At 42.0% G+C, this 17023-nt stretch overlaps 1 protein-coding gene across 1 annotated transcript in view; it reads right to left on the bottom strand.

Moving 5' to 3' along the window:
• The window catches only part of Gipc2 (GIPC PDZ domain containing family, member 2), a 76292-nt gene that overhangs the window by 4835 nt on the left and 54434 nt on the right, over positions 1–17023 (bottom strand). The window contains exons 4-5 of the mRNA XM_013018249.1: positions 7592–7698; positions 2195–2276 (exon numbers count right to left, since the gene is read on the bottom strand). Coding sequence (XP_012873703.1) covers positions 2195–2276; positions 7592–7698 — 189 coding nt within the window. The remainder of the gene's footprint in view (positions 1–2194; positions 2277–7591; positions 7699–17023) is intronic.

The raw sequence follows: 17023 nt of genomic DNA, 5'->3' as shown, positions 1-17023 counted from the left end.
AGAAGTGGCGCTGTGGCTCAAGTGGTAGAGTGCTAGGCTTGAGCTGAGGAGCTGAGGGACAGCGCCCAGGCCCAGAGTTCAAGCCCCACGACTGGACCAAAAAAAAAAAAAAAATGTCCTCAATATTTGCATTCCCTAAGATTTGTTTGTAACTCATATCAGTTGAACAGCTTAAGCTCAGCCAATGCAAGATATGGGGATGGGGTTCTTTTATGGTCTTAGGGGCTGAAGGCAGGCCTTGCAAATGCTAGTCAGATGCTCCACCACTGAACTACATCCCCAGCCCTGGGGGATACTTCTTTTTTTTTGGGGGGGGTCCAGTCGTGGGGCCTGAACTCTGGGCCTGGGCGCTGTCCCTCAGCTCTTCAGCTCAAGGCTAGCACTCTACCACTTGAGCCACAGCGCCACTTCTGGCTTTTTTTTTCTGCTTATGTGGTGCTGAGGATCGAACCCAGGGCCTCAGGCATGCAAGGCAAGCGCTCTACCACTGAACCACCTTCCCATCCCCCCCTAGTGGATAATTCTTAACAAAAATCTATTCCAGACTTCATTGGCCTTATCATCAATGGATGACTTTTATTGTTGTCAGGTTTGTTTGTTTTGCAATCAAGGAATTGAAAAAAGAGAGTATTACATTACATCACTATTGACATCAATATCATTGGCTTTTTAAAAGAGCTTTAAAAGGTTTTATAATACTTTTGAGGGAATTTGCTACAGATGATTAATTAACCTCATGAAAGATTACTAATTAATTTACAAAGATTTTTGAGGAGGTTTAGTGACCTGCATTTTTTTTGGGTGGGGGGGTCCGGTCATGGGGCCTGAACTCTGGGCCTGGGCACTGTCCCTCAGCTCTTCAGCTCAAGCCTAGCACTCTACCACTTGAGCCACAGCACCACTTCCAGCTTTTTTCTTTTTTGCTTATGTGGTGCTGAGGAATCGAACCCAGGGCCTCAGGCATGCAAGACAAGCACTCTACCACTGAGCCACCTTCCCAGCCCGTGACCTGCATTTCTAAGAGTAAAAGAAAATTCATTTTAAAGGAACTATTTCTTAAAATCATGTATAATTATCAGCACTACTATCCAACACTTTAACCTATATATCTGCATGTTTAATAATAAAAAAGAAAAAATGTTTCATTATCTTCTATTTATATTTAAGTAACTGTCAGGCTCTAAAGTTGAAGATTATTCTAAATTCACATATTTGAAAACTGATTCTCAAGCTAAGCATGGTGATGCACTCCTGTATTTTCCAGTATTTGGGAGGCAAAGGATCATGAGATTGTTTACAGTGTGTAGATTAAGAACTAACTAAAACTTTTTTGGGGGGCGGGGGGGGTCCGGTCGTGGGGCCTGAACTCTGGGCCTGGGCGCTGTCCCTCAGCTCTTCAGCTCAAGGCTAGCGCTCTACACTTGAGCCACAGTGCCACTTCCGGCTTTTTTCTTTTTGTTTATGTGGTGCTGAGGAATCGAACCCAGGGTCTCATGCATGCATGCAAGGCAAGCACTCTACCACTGAGCCACCTTCCCAGACCAAGAACTAACTAAAACTTTTAAGAGTTATCACTAATGCCTCACAACTAGTGAGGCCCAGATCTTTTCATTATTCTTAGACTATCTCTTTTGTTTCTTCAGTACTGAGATTCTGAAGTCAGGGCTTCCTATTTGCTAGGAGGGAGCTTCACCATTATGTCATTCCTCCAGCCCTGTTTTACACTGGTTATTGTTTAAATAGAGTCTTGATACCTCTCCAGGTTATCTATGTTAGGCTTCCTGTCATAGCTGGATGGCAAGACTGGTCACTGCTCCCAGCTTATTTCCCATTAAGATGGCATCTCCAACACTTTTCTGTAGAAAACTGGCTTGGAATGATGATCTTCTGATCTCAGGCTCCTATGAAGCCAGGATGACAGATGAGTGCCACCTTACCAAGCTGTGAGTTGTGAATGAATCTTGCAAACTTTTCTGCCTTGGCTGGCCTCAAAAAACAATCTTCTCATTGTTAACCTCTCAAGTAAATAAGATTACAGACATGCACTTGTAATCCTTAGTAATCTTCATGTTCATTATTCTTTTTATTATTCCACAAGTACTCATAATCTTGAAAAGTTAATTGGCTACACAAGATATGATATAGCATAATTTCTATCAACATAAAAAGGCTTTTTAAAATAGGATAAACTTACCTAAATCAAAATCTCGAATTCCCATGTACAATTCAAGAAGATCATCAACCTTTTCAATGGCCTTTGCTTTGGTTTCAGAGGGCTTTAATGAAAAAGAAATAAATACAATGTCATATTTCATAATGAAATCTCTTGATTGCCACACAAAGTTTAAAATTTTAATGTGGAGCCAGTTCACATACATAAGCAAATTTTAGTGAAAATGTATCTAGAATATTTTTGTAACAAAATATGAAACAATACAGTAAACACTTCTTTTTAGTGTCAGCATTCAATGTTAGGAATTCAAAAAAGAAAAATCAGGGACATAGTTTCAGGTAGCTAACTATCCAGATGGAGAAATGTAAACAAAAATGACATGACAGTTTTGAATGTAAAGAAGCACAAATTCTATATTTCTAAACAGTTGGGAAAGTCTTCAGAATAAATCACTTCAGAATTAATTGTATTTTCTAAGACAATTGGGTATCAGATAAAAGCAGGAGGCACTTCAAGTTGAAGATAACAGATAGGAAAATCTACAGTGAGGTCAGTCTATTTAAGGGTCTGATAAATGATTCATGTGGCATAAATAGATGGAAGCGCCCACGAGAGGCACTAGATGGATTTTGGTCTTTATTGTGCAGGTAAGAATCTCCAAAGTCTTGCTGACTCTCCATAGTAAAGTACATACAAACACCCATCCTGAATAAATTTCATTTACATGGGGTGGGGGGTGGCTCTACCACTTGAGTCACAGCCTCCACTTCAGCTTTTTCAGTAGTTAACTGGAGGAGAGTCTCTTGAAGTTTCCTGCCTGGGCTGGCTTTGCCATCCTCAGATATCAGCCTCCTGAGTGGCTAGGATTACGAGTGTGAGCTGCCAGTACCTGGCTCATTTAATTTTATTCTATGTATTTGTATAAACCACACACGTATTACTATGGTAACAGAGTATATATTAGGCAAGACTCCTATCAGAGAGCTATATCAACAGTCTCTTTACTTTTGTATTTACAAGAACTAAGCCTTAAAAAACAGATACAACATAGCACTCTTTCCTACAGTTACAGTGTATGATGAATTCTTCTTCTTCTTCTTCCTCTTCCTTTTCCTCTTCTTCCTCTTCCTCTTCTTCTTCTTCTTCGTTGGTAGTGGGGCTTGAACTCTGGGCCTGGGCCTCAGCTCTTCAGCTCTTCAGCTCAAGGCTAGCACTCTACCACTTGAGCCACAGCGCCACTTCCTGAATTCTTCTATAAAAGGCAACAGGCCATTCCAAGCAGCTTAGGTGTTAACTTTAGTATCCAGCCAGCCATATTGGAAGTTGTGACAGCCATTTTACCCTGTGCCTTCTGTAGAGCTCTGGCTGTATCAACTTTTCTCTATCCACGGTTGGCCTGGGTCCAGTCTTCACCTTGGGTTATGTGCAGAAGTTTCCAAAACTCTCTCAAAATCTAGCTTGGTCAAAGATTTTTCTAAAACATAAAACTGACCAGCTGCTTCCCTCACAGTTTGTCAGTGGTTCCCCAGTTGTCCACAGGGCCTTTTCTGTGCTAACGCCAGACTCTCCCATCAGCCCCATCACCCTCTGACTAGGTATTTCCAGGCCTCTGATCCAGTCTCATGGCCAGCCTCCAAGCCTCCCCTACCCATCAAAGTCTCATGTCTACAGCATTCTTCCTCATCATCCTGAACTCAGTCTCTTCTTCTAGAGGGAGCTCTCACTGATCCCTGACAGCTGTGGATCAGCTTCCTCTCCATGGCACTCTGTATCTTGTGCTTCATTCTATTAACCTTATTCCATTGGCTCATAATGGCCTCTGTTCATGCCTCTCTTTTTTTTCTTTTTTTTTTTGCCAGTTCTGGGGCTTGAACTCTGGGCCTGGATACTGTCTCTGAGCCTCTTTGTGCTCAAGGCTAGCACTCTACTACTTGAGCCACCATGCCACTTCTGGCTTTTTTGAGTAGTTTATTGGAGGTGAGAGTCTCATGGGGACTTTTCTGCCCAGGCTGGTTTCAAACTGCAATCCTCAGATCTCAATCTTCTGAGTAGCTAGGATTACAGGCGTGAGCCACCACTACCTAACTTCAGGTCTTTTTTTTTTTTAATCTTTAAGTAGTTACACAAAGAGATTTCAATTCTGTATGTCGATTTATGACATGAATGTGGCATCAGTGTCCCCTATCCCTCCCAACCCCACTCATCCCCTCATTACCTGGCTTTATATTCACATATGTACACTGAGTATTTGCTTACCCTTCCCCTCACCATTTATCTTCCTCCTGGACCCGATCTTCCCTGTTCCCAATAACACATGTTCCAGCTTCCTGGTTGGTATTCATTTTGTTCAGGTTTTTATTCATCTTTGTATCACCAGCACCTGGACTACATGGCTTTGCAGTAATACAAAGTACACAGTATGCAAGTGGAATATCTTTCAGTTTCCTGAGTTTGCGTCAGATTATAAGAGATAATTTGTTTCCAATCCTATAAATCCTTTAAAGCTTTCTATATTTGAAACTAGATTGTTACATCGCTGGTATCAAACTTAATATTTGCACCAAATTAGCTTCTTTCCCTTCAATTATGAGCTAATTTTAATTGACCTACTTAATTAAACAGGCTATGCAAATAGGGACGGATTTTCTTTTTTCTGTTTCTCTTTGAGTAACTCTTACACTATCCCAAAGATCTTACGCTGCCCTTTTCCATCCCAACATCTCATCCATAGCAGGAGCTAACAAACATGAACTATGTCAACTTTCAGAAGATGCTCCTCCTGAAGGGACCTGGTCATTAACCTGCTGACAATGTTCCTAGGCAAACTGGTTTTGTTTTAGATTCAGGGGCGGGAGGTTGAGGTGAGGATTGTATGTATGTGTGTGCACCCACGTAGTCTTTTATTGTTTTCTTTGTTTGCTTGGTTTATGTGCCAGGGCTAGGACTTGAACTCAGGGCCTGAGCACTCACTTAGCTTTTTCATCCAAAGCACTCTATCATTTGTACCACCACTCCATTTCTGGCTTTTTTGCTGGTTAATTGGAGATCAGATTCTCATGGATTTTCCTGCTGGGCTGACTTTGAACCACGACCCTCAGATATCAGACTCCCAAGTCACTAGGATAACAAGTGTGAGCCACCAGCACCAAGCTGCAAACTGTTTGAAGTCTGCTTAATTTCCCCTATCACCTGCAGCAGACAGCAGGGCTAGCTTTCTCCCACCCCCTTTCCCCAATGCAGGCTCTTGTCCACTGTTCCATTCCCTAATTCACGCCTTTCTCCCCCTGGGGCTTTTTCGTTCATTGAAGAAATGGTAATGGCCTTCAGCAATGTGCCAGGTAGTAGTGGAAGGAGTGAAGTTCCCACCAACCAGACATGGCTGCCCTGTGGTTTTCCCCATGCCACAACATAGCTCATTTTCAAAATGTGTGTAGCTCTACTACATCTCAATGTCCATTTGCCTCCAAATTTTATTACTCTGGGTCCAAGGTACCTGACTCAAAATCTTCTCTGGATTCCCCATAACACCCAACATTTGGGGTGATTGAAATATTCCCAAGGACAACCATGGCCTCATGGTTCCCTGAGTGTCTGCTCTAATAAACCAGCCTGCAATGAGCCCTGGAAACTCATTCCACAAGCTCTGAGATAACACTCTGTAAATAGCCTCTTAACTGGTCACCAGATGCATTGTCTCCTGTTCAAACACATGGGTATCCCAAATGCAGTAGATAAACAGAGAAACTAGAAGGGCCCTTGTGCCTGAGCTCTGCCCGAAGGAGCTCCTAGCCTCCGATGTCTGCCTAACCCTCCCTAAGGAGGAAATGACTTCCTCCACACCACTGTCTTCCCAGACTCTCTGCCTGCTTTTGCCACTCCACCACTGCTGCTTTTCCCCCTTCCTGCCTCCATTTGTCCCTTCTCCTTCTAGGATTTTTCTACTCAAATACTGAACTTCACACATAGTCAGTGAAACCCTTGGTTTTCTCAAGCTAAAATAAATACATTATTTTGTTCAATAATTCAGCCAAAAACAAAAATGAATTGCTTCAACACATCAGGTACCAGGATTCAACATGGTGATGTGAACAAGGCTTGCAAGCAAAAAGAGCAAGGCAATGGATGGAATTAAATAGATTAAGCTATGGTGAGTCCTGTCGTGTTTAGTGCCTTGAAGAACATTAAGATTTGGAAGTGGAAGAGGATAGAGCAATAGCAACTGCTCAGGATTACCCAACAAAGGTCTTTTAGGTAATACAGGGGCAAAAGCCTGGAAAAGACAAGGGAATATGCCATGCAGGCAGCGGGGCTAAGAATTCAGACAGTGGTAGAAGCAATACCAAAAGCAATAGCAAGACCCTGAGGCGGGGAGACACTTGGAATGTGGGGACACTGAGGAGACCCAGGTGGCTGACACAGAAGAGCTAGAGGCAAGTAGTGGGAAATGAAGTCAGATGAGAAATGTGGAACTGAGTCACAATGGTCAGTCTGAGGATCTTAGTTTTTATCCTTAGTGACACAGGAAGCCCCTGGTGGGAAATAGAAAAGTAATGCCTCCCACTTGGGCCTCTGAAGGAGAATCCCGGATGCTGTGCCAAGCATAGAAGGATGAGGAAAAATGTAAAAATCAAGAGACAGGTCATTGCCATATCCAGGGTAAACAAAGATACCTAAACCAGAGACAGAGACCACGTAGTTGGATTCTGGTAAACTGTGGAGGTGGATGCACCGGGATTTACTCCTGGTGGCAGGTGTGGCATGAATAAAAAAAGGCAATAGTGGGCTGGGAAGGTGGCTCAGTGGTAGAGCACTTGCCTTGCATGCATGAGGCCCTGGGTTCGATCCTCAGCACCACATAAGCAGAAAAAAAAAGCCAGAAGTGGCGCTGTGGCTCAAGTGGTAGAGTGCTAGCCTTGAGCTGAAGAGCTGAGGGACAGCACCCAGGCCCAGAGTTCAGGCCCACGACTGGACCCAAAAAAAAAAAAGTCAATAATGACTACTAGATATTTTACCTAAGGAGTTTGGCTTCATGAATATAAGCATCAATCATAATCGCCTAATGGATATCTAATTCTGAGATTTTTTCCCGTGGCTCTTGGAGAGCTTTTTTTCATTTGTTTAAAATTTTGAGACAGTTCAAATTGTACAGATGCTAAAAAAAAAAAGTCATCTGGAGATAACAGAAAATTCCTATAGATGACAGTCTTTTCCTGTGTACTTTAGTTTCTGTATTTCCTTCTCAAATGTCTTCATTGATCTTGATATTAAGTAGGCAATGAATGACAAGTATATGCTTTGATCAGAATGAGTGGTTTTACCTTCCTTTCCAGGGCTTATGAACATCTACCTCTGGACAAGCAGAATGAGAATCAAATGAACTCTCCCTTATATTTATAAAGAATCATCCTGAAAACATACCAGTTCTTCCACGGTGGCAGGGCCTCCTGATCTCAGACGAAGTGTCCCCCTTGCACTGCCAATTTTTTCTGCTGATGACTTTCCAGCTTTGGACCGTGGCCCTATTTCTATAAATATAAGGAATTTTAAAAGGTATGTGTATTCAGAAAGAATTCAGTAAACTATTGTCAAAGCGAATTTAGTTTTCATAACGAAACAACCATTACAGAGATGTGGTGCAAGTTACACTTCCATAGAGAATTACCTAAATAAAATAAGGTAACTTGCCGCCCATTACTCTCATATGGGATTCTCCATGAGAGAGTTGTATCTACACACGGAAAGGGAACGTGTGCAGGCAGTAGAGATGGGAAGTTAAAAAGAAGAACAAAGTAAATGGGTGGCTTTATTGTCCGAGTAACAAGAGGTATGTGGCCAGAAAGCAGCAAAGAAAGCGCAGCTGGACTTGATCCAGGTCATAAAGAAGGGAAAGAATTGTGCCTTGACAGATGAGAGGGACAGAGCACTGATATTTGAATATGGACTCTCAGCTTGATGCATTATAAGCGTACAAAATTCCATTTAAGCCAGGCGCCAGCTCAAAGCCAGTCTAGGCAGGAAAATCTGTAAGACTCTTATAGATAATTAAGCACCAGAAAATCGGAAGTGGCGCTTTAGCTCAAAGTGGTAAAGTGCTAGACTTGAGCAAAAAAGCTCAGGAACAGTGCCCAGGCCCTGAGTTCAAGCCCCATGACTGACCAAAAAAAAAAAAAATTCCACTTGATCCTCATACCAACTATGGGCCTGTTATCAATCCCATTTTACAAAGGAACTGAACTCAGCAAGAAATAGTGCTGAGTTTCAAAACGAGGCCTTGTGATCTCAAAGTCTGTATGCTTTATTCCACACTCCAGTGCTATAGCTCTTTGAAGTACTAGACAAATTCAAAGGTGACCTGCTGAGAAAGGCAGGTCCCAAAGGAAAAAGGCTGGAGCAGCTCCAAGGAAGGAATTCCCCCCAGTTAGCAAAGCTAAGTCCTAAGAGCTACTCCTTTCCTTATGCTTAATTAATTGGTTTGGTTTGGTTTTTGTCAGTCGTGGGGCTTGAACCCTGGGCATAGGCACTGTCCCTGAGCTCTTCAGCTCAAGGTGAGCACTCTACCACTTGAGCCACAGCACACTTTTGCTTTTCTGGTGGTTAATTGGAAATAAGAGTCTCACGGACTTTCCTGCCCAGGCTGGCTTTGAACGGCGATCCTTAGATCTCATCCTCCTGAGTGGCTAGGATTACAGGTGTAAGCCACCGGCAGCCAGCAAATTAATTGTTTATAAATTAATTTGTTAATTGGAGATAAGAATCTCTCAGATTTTCCTGTTAGAACTGTCTTTGAACTGAAATCCTTAGATTTCTTGAGTAGCTAGGTATTGAGCCACCAGCAACCAGCTTGGAAGATTGTTTTGAATCAACTATTTTAGAGAAGTCTTACGTTCATAGCAAAATTGAACAGAAAGCATAAAAATTCCCCACGTTGTTCAGTAGGTTGAGATTTGATGATGGTAGTTTGTAGTCAGCCTGGGCAGAAAAGTCCATGAGACTCATCTCCAATCAACCACCCCAAAAGCCATATGTGGAGCACTAGCCTTGAGCACAAATGTTCAAGAACAGTACCCAAGCCCTGAGTTCAAGTCCCAGGACTGGCACACACACACACACACACACACACACACACACACACACACAAATTCCCCACATACACCCTGAACACAATCACCTCCATCATTAACATCCCCACCATGGTGGAATGAGATTGTTACAATTGATGCACCAATACTGTCGTAACACTAATAACTGAGAGTTAACACTTAATGATACAATTCACTCTTAATACTATACATTCGGTGGGTTTGGCTAAATGTATAAGGACATATATCCACCAGTGGTGTTGTGTCTTACAAAGTACTTACTGCCCTGAAAGTCCTCTACATTCTTTCTGCCTTCATCTCCACTGGCTTTTAATCACTATGTATTTGACAAAGATCTTCTTCTTGAAAAAGGCATGTCCAAACTAACCACTTGATGGCACCAAAGCAGAAGTTTAATTTTAAGGACTAGCTTGGATCTGCCTGCATAAAGGCAGTTTTTTACCTCTAAGGAAAACAGAACCCGGGATTCTCCATAATCCTATCATTCAAGTACATAGGTCAACTTGTTTCAACAAGTAGGATGATCTGTTCACCCACAGGGAGAAGGGGCGGGGGACAGGTTACTTGTTTGGGGAATGTTTTGAAGATTTTTGAGTGTTAATAGTCTGGCCTAATTTGAAGGTATAGCCTGCCTAGGCGTGTCTGACTAACCTAGGCCAAGCCCTGAATCTGTCATTTCATATGAACTGTCATTTCATGAGGCGGCTCCTAGGCTGTTATGAGAGGCTGTGGTTCATATGTAGATGCTGGTGACCAGACTTCAGCCTGCTGATTCACTACCTCACCAGAACTCTCCATTCCACTGTGAGATCCTGTCATCTTTGTCCCCGAATCTTGTGACAGTGATACCCTTTAATCATGTGACTTAATTTAAAAGTCCATGAACTGAGGTACATGCTAGTGATTCATACTTGTAATCCTAGCTACTCAGAAGGCTGAGATGTGAGGATCACTGTTTTGAAGCCATCCTAGGCAAGAAAGTCCATGAGACTCTTATCTCCAATTAACCAAAAAGCTGTAAGTGGATCTGTGGCACAAGTTGTAGAGTGCCAGCCTTAAGTAAAAAAGCTTAGGGACAGTACCCAGGCTATGAGTTCAAGCTCCAATATTGACACACGAAAGAAAGAAAAAGAGAGAGAGGGAAAGAAAGAAAGAAAGAAAGAAAGGAAGGAAGGAAGGAAGGAAGGAAGAAAGAAAGAAAGGAAGGAAAGAGTAAGCTCACAGATATGCACTAAGTCTGTTTAAGGAAAACATAAAATCCTAATGTCTATTCTCTGAACCTTTTACATTAAGAATGGTAAAAGGAGCTGGGAAGGTGGCTCAGTGGTAGAGCGCTCGCCTTGCATGCTCAAAGCCCTGGGTTCGATTCCTCAGCACCACATAAGTAAAAAGAAAAAAGCCAGAAGTGGCGCTGTGGCTCAAGTGGTAGAGCGCTAGCCTTGAGCTGAAGAGCTGAGGGACAGCGCCCAGACCCAGAGTTCAGGCCCCATGACCGGACCCAAAAAAAACAAAAACAAAAAAAAAGAATGGTAAAAAGATTAATTTCTTTTAAATTTAAATAAAAAACATTCACTCATCAATTGAATTCCCTATTTTACATTTTCAATAATATGAATATAAAAACAAAATCAAAGAGTTTAACTGACTAACCCCCTTACTACATGTTGAAGCTCAACCAGGAAAATGGAGAAATGGAGAAGCTAGTAAGGTGTGTGCCTCCAGTCCCACCCCTAGGCCTGAGCCCTAGGGAAAGCAGCACAGACAGAAGTCTGTGGAATATATACAATGTGGTCTAGTGTCTCAAAGGCAAAGAATGACACCAGGGGAACCTGGGCAGACTCATTTCTTCATAGGCTGAGGGCTCTCGTTAGTCTGGAGCACAGAGCAGGAACAGAGCACATGATTTCATCTGGATCAGGTAAGCCCAGATGGACACAGCTATACCCAACTGTTGCTCAGTGAAAGAGAAGTGACCCAGGGGTGGGAGCATGTAGCTCAGATAAATCACTTGCCTAGCATGCATAGAATTGCCCTGTCCTGAGTGCTTCATAAAGCAGAAGAGGAAAACAGAAGAGGAAGAGAAAATGAATAAAAAGAGGGAGAGATAGCCCCTTTGGGCCAGAAAACAGAATGGAATGCTAAAGGTCAGACTTCTCAGGACATATGAAATGCTGGGAAAATATTAGAATAATTGTAAGGTGCATACTGCCATCAGATAGAAATGTCAGAACAGGAAGGGGAGAGAAAAAGATAAGAGGCATTTTTGATGATTGGAAGAAAACAGACTAATCCCTTTCAGTTTGAAACTGTCAAATAGAAATTGTTCTGATATCTGTCATTAGCTTTGGTTTACAGTACAGACCCCTTTTCCTGATTTTTCCACAAGTATATCATCTGGCCCTTTCAAACATCTTGCAAAGACTTTACTACTGAGGTCTGATCACCTCTTCCTTCATGATGGATTTTCAAATGGAAGTTCATAGTGCCTGGGAGAAATGTTCTCAACTGCTCTCTCTCTCTCTCTCTCTCTCTCTCTCTCTCTCTCTCTCTTGTGTTTATATGTGGGAGGAGGGTATGCACCAATCCTGGGCTTGAACTCAGAGACTAGACCCTGTCTCTTAGCTTTTTTTTTTGCTCAAGGCTAGGACTCTACCACTTGAGCCACAGATCTACTTCTAGATTTTGGGTAATTAATTGGAGATCAGAGTCTCAGGTTTTTCCAGCCTGGGCTGGCTTTGGGCCACAATCCTCAGATCTCAGCCTCCTGAGTAGCTAGGGTTGCAGATATGAGCTTCCAGCCCCTGGTTCCTCAATTGCTTTCTGATGGGGAATAGCTAATGGCTCACCCTGTGAGGAAATTAGCATTTTCACCAGCTCTAAACCATTATCCACAAAGCACCTTAGTTAACAGCCAAGTCCTTCCATTTACAACTTGAGGAGTGAAGTCCTCATCTGTAAAATGAGAATAATGCCTGAGTGCAGAACTGTTTAAGTACTCAGAGGACTAAATGTATGAGAAGGTACTCAGCACAACAGCTGTTCCTATTAACAATGATTGATAATGATGATGATAACGACAACGATGATAACAGTAAGGATGAAGATGACAACACTGAGAACCACTCAACCTGGGGAGACAGAAATCTGCTCTTCCACTTCCTCCCTAACAAATCCATTTTTCCTTGCTTCTTCCCACTCTGAAAAATATTTAATAGTCTTTCTTCAAATATTAAGGGAAAAAGTCTCTTTTCTATTTTAATTTATTCCCCTTTATTCCTCTCTTATATGAAACAATATGCTTCCTCCCTTTGATTTAGAATGTAATAACAACAACAGATTACCTCTGCCCCAGTGTCCCACTCAGATTCCCCTATGGGAACAAGTTGAAGGTCAGCTCCTCCTGAAATACACCTTTCAATAACCATCTTGCTGCTGGGATGATTTAAAGGGGGAAAAAAGGAGGGATCTACTGAAGAATAAGAAAATGAGTGAAACCCCAGGACTCTGTAGAGTCTTTGTCCCCTATTAAGAGTTTTATGACAAGTGACCAGACCTATCATCACTCCGTCATAGGAAAGAACAAGCCCTTCCCTCACCACTTACATAGGATGAACCCAGCTGCCACACCAAAATCAACAATTCTATAGTTTCCATCTCAAGTCTCACAGCACCAAGACAAGCATGAAAGGGTGGCCAGCTGGCAGCGCAGCAGAACATTGTGGCATGTGTCCACCTCAGAATTCCCAGTCCCCAGTCCAGAAACGTTTCCTCAGGGTTCCCAGAAATGAGCTGAATCTCACAGATCAATCCACACTAGTGAATTCACAAGGGGAAGATACCATCACTTTCGTTTATTCGTGTGATCAGAAAGAGAAGTGACTTTACACAGCAATAAAGCACTCTTCCACACACCAGCCCTTTGAGTGCTTAAACCAAGGAGCAAACAGGCATTACCTTCTACATGAGAACTTAGACCTCAAGATGACAGAAGAACTGGGGTTTCAACTCAGGTGCTGTGATTCTAAAGTCCATGCTCTTAACCCCTTAAGACACAGGTACCAGAGGTCTAGGTGACTCCTCGGGAGTTTGAGACTGATATCCAAGTAGAGTCCCTGTCCCCCAAGGGGAAAGATAGCAAGACTTAGTAGGAAATGGAAAGGGTTCAGAAGGAAAAAAAAGATGTCCTAGGCCATGGGTTTGGCAAGGTCAAAGATTCCAGAAGTAAGGAGTGAAGAGTTTCAGAGTTCCTCCCAACTGGGTGAGCTCAGTTCATCAGCTCGCTCGCCCTCCGGGGAATGATTCACTTGCAATTCCCTTCCCACTGGATGCCTGAGAAGCTTGGTGTTCATGGCACTGGATCAAAGGATTGGGGCTTGAAGGACAGTTCCCTTAGGCCAGGACTATAAAAAGGGAGCTCACAGTTGGATAGAATCCATATACTTGGTAGATGTACAGTGTTTTCTGGGGTTTTAATTAGTTGCCAACTTTTTAAAATCTGGATGATTTCTTATAAAAATTCAACTTTTATGTCTCTTTTGGAAACAGACATTACTACAAGGTACTAACAGGATCCACAGATTGATCTGGTGTTTGTTTCTTTTTTCTTTTCTTTTTTGAGTCTTAGGATTTGAACTCAGGGATTCATGCTAGAGACAGTCACATGAGCCACACACCTTCAACCCTTTTTGCTCTGGTTATTGTTGAAACGGTTTTTCCAGAACTAGTCTGTACAGCAATCCTCCTATTTACAATTCCTGCTATAGCTATGATGATAGGTACATACTGCCACACCTAATGTTTTTCAGTTGAGATTGGAATCTTGTAAACTTATTGTCCAGGCTGACTTAGAACCCTGATCCTCCCAATCCCAGACTCCCTTGTAGCTGGAATGGCAGGTATGCACCACTGTGTCCAGCTACTAGTCTCATGAACTGTGTGATCTTCCCAATCTCAGCCACTGGTGTTCAGATGTTTCTTATACTAGTGTTATTCTTTTAATGAAATTTTATTTCAAAGAAATTACACACACACACACACACACACACACACACACACACAATGATTCTCCTAAGAATAATAATGTAAATTATCTGGGAAAAGCCAACTTAAATGTAATTTTTTAACTGAGCTAGGTATAAGTCCTTTATATGCTCCGGTACCAAACATACATGATACTAATGGGAGATAAATACGGTTAATTATGCTAATGTTATAATGTAAGGCATAAAGAGGCAAAGTAACTCCATTAGGGCCATTAGAAATCTGGCAAGTAGGCAGAGCTGGAATGGAAAGGTAGGCAGACAGACAGGTCTACCTGGGAGCCACTATTTGGGTTTGCATTCTATTAAAAATTTAGACTTGCTAACTGGTAAGATCAGTTGACAGATTTCCAGTAGCCATTGGTCATTTAATGATTATTATTGTTCAGGTGAAGTAAACTGCTTCCAGCTTCAGGGATGGGGTGTATGAATGGGCCAAGCAAATGAACCTCATTATCACAAGTGACTGTTCAAAAAGTGAGCATGTGACTACATTCAATTAGGTCAGAATGAATCTCCAGGTTTCCGTTAGAAAGTTTCTCTAAAGATATCCTGGCAGTTGCTGGCCACCACCGTGGGCCACAGTGTGGATTCACCTTAAGATGGCACCTGAAGCCAGGCACTGGCGGCTCACACTTGTGATCCTAGCTACTCAGGAGGCTGAGATCTGAGGATGGAGGTTCAAAGCCTATCAAGGCAAAAGAGTTCATGAGACTCTTATCTCTAATTAATTATCCAAAAGAAGCTGGAAATGGAGCAGTGGTTCAAAGTAGTAAAGTACTGGTACTGAGCACAAAAGCTCAGGGATACCACCCATGCCCTAGAACTGGCACCTACCCCCCCACACACACAGACTGCATCAGAATGATCAAGCTGATGCATCAAGCATCTGACCACAGAGAAAGGACTGGAAACTAGGTCCTGATTACATTGTGTGGCATCTACAGAGCCCTTTGCTAATATAAGCACCACCCATAGATTGTTGACTAGAAGATTCCCTTTTCTGCCAGGTTAATTTGGAAAGATTTTCTGATGTCTCTAACTGAAAGATGCCTTCAAGATCCAGAATTCTATCCAAGCAGTGAAGCAATCCATCCAAAAAGATACTTTGGTGCTTGGATAGGCACCACCAGCACTGTCCATAAAAAGTTCATGTCCACCTTCCCTAAAGCCACCCCCAACAGACAAATATGCTTCTCAGAATAGCTGACAAGATCTAGCTTAGTGTCTCAGAAGTTAAAGTGTTGCATTCATTTTCCATGTATACCTCCTCTCCCCAACATGTCTCAGACTTCTGTGGAACAACTAGTAGGATTCTGGAGGAGATAAAAAGCAAGGAAAAGAAGACAACCCCTGATGCCGCCAGCATGAGGATGTTAATTCACTGACTGTTGGGGCAAAAGAGTGAATGAAGCTACAAAAACACAAAGCTGTCCAGGTACCAGTGCCTCATCCTGCAATGCTAGTTACTCAGGAGGCAAAGGTCCAAAGGATCATGGCTCACTCCCCACCCAGGCTGAGTAATCTACAAAACTCCATCTCCAAAATAACCAGCAAAGACCAGGGTAGAGATGTTGTTCAAGTAAGAATGCTTGGCAACAGTGAGCTCTGAGTTCAAACCCCAATACTGGGAGGGAAAAAAAGAAAGAAAGGAAAAAGAAAAAGACACACAAACTTGGCTCTGAATTGTTCCCTCGATGAGATCAAACAGTGTCTAATGAGCATCAGAAATGGAATAACAGCGCCTGACGTCTGTTCTTTAAGTATCGTGTCATATGAGAAAAACGCAACCCTGTCCTTAAAAAACCCCTGATGTCAGACAAAAGTTAATGTACATGTCTAGGGAGAAGAATCGTAGCTTTCATCCAGAGGTGATTGTGGTGCAAAAAATAATGACAAACTTCAACACTCTAGTTGGAAAGGAAACTATAGGATCAATAGTCTTAAAAAGAATTAGAGCTAAAGTACTTTATTTTTACTTTACAATATAATTTTTGTCATGAAAATTGAAGGCATAAAAATTATTGTTCACCTCTAATACTTATTTTATGTGTGTGTGTGTGTGTGTGTGTGTGTATTTCCTCCCAGAATTTAAAAGCAAATCCTGCCACATAGATAATGATATTCTGCCAGATTTCTAACATGGAACCTCCTTACATAAGCATTAAAGAAAATTTTTCAGTGAGGAAAATCATAGAGATGAAAGCTACCTTATGTTAAATGAGTAGGTTTCTTCCATTTCCTGGAATTCTAGCCTTGTTTTATAAAATAATTGGTTTTTGTTATGAAAATTATACTTTCATTTTTTTACCTGAAATTTGAAAAACAAAAAGAGAAAACAACTTTCATTCATTTCCCACCAAAAAAGATAATGACTTAAAATTTTGATTTACCCACCCTGAAAACTGTTTTCTTCTTTAAAAACAGCTTTTACAAAAAAAAAAAAAAAGGATAGTACTCTACATTGTTTTATAATCTGACTTTTACCTAATACATGAATAGAATTGCTTATCTGCTTAACTTTTCTGAAACTACACACTGGCCACAGTTTTAAGTATAATTTGTTAGATGCAATTTCTCTTTTTCTTTTTTTTTTGGGGGGGGGGCGGTCATGGGCCTGAACTCTGGGCCTGGGCGCTGTCCCTCAGCTCTTCTGCTCAAGGCTAGTGCTCTACCACTTGAGCCACAACGCCACTTCCAGCTTTTTTTTC

This window comes from Dipodomys ordii, unplaced genomic scaffold, assembly GCF_000151885.1.
Source record: "Dipodomys ordii isolate 6190 unplaced genomic scaffold, Dord_2.0 Scaffold39, whole genome shotgun sequence".
Lineage (NCBI taxonomy): Eukaryota > Metazoa > Chordata > Mammalia > Rodentia > Heteromyidae > Dipodomys > Dipodomys ordii.
The sequence above is the reverse complement of the archived record's forward strand: the minus strand, read 5'-3'. Positions and strand labels throughout refer to the sequence as shown.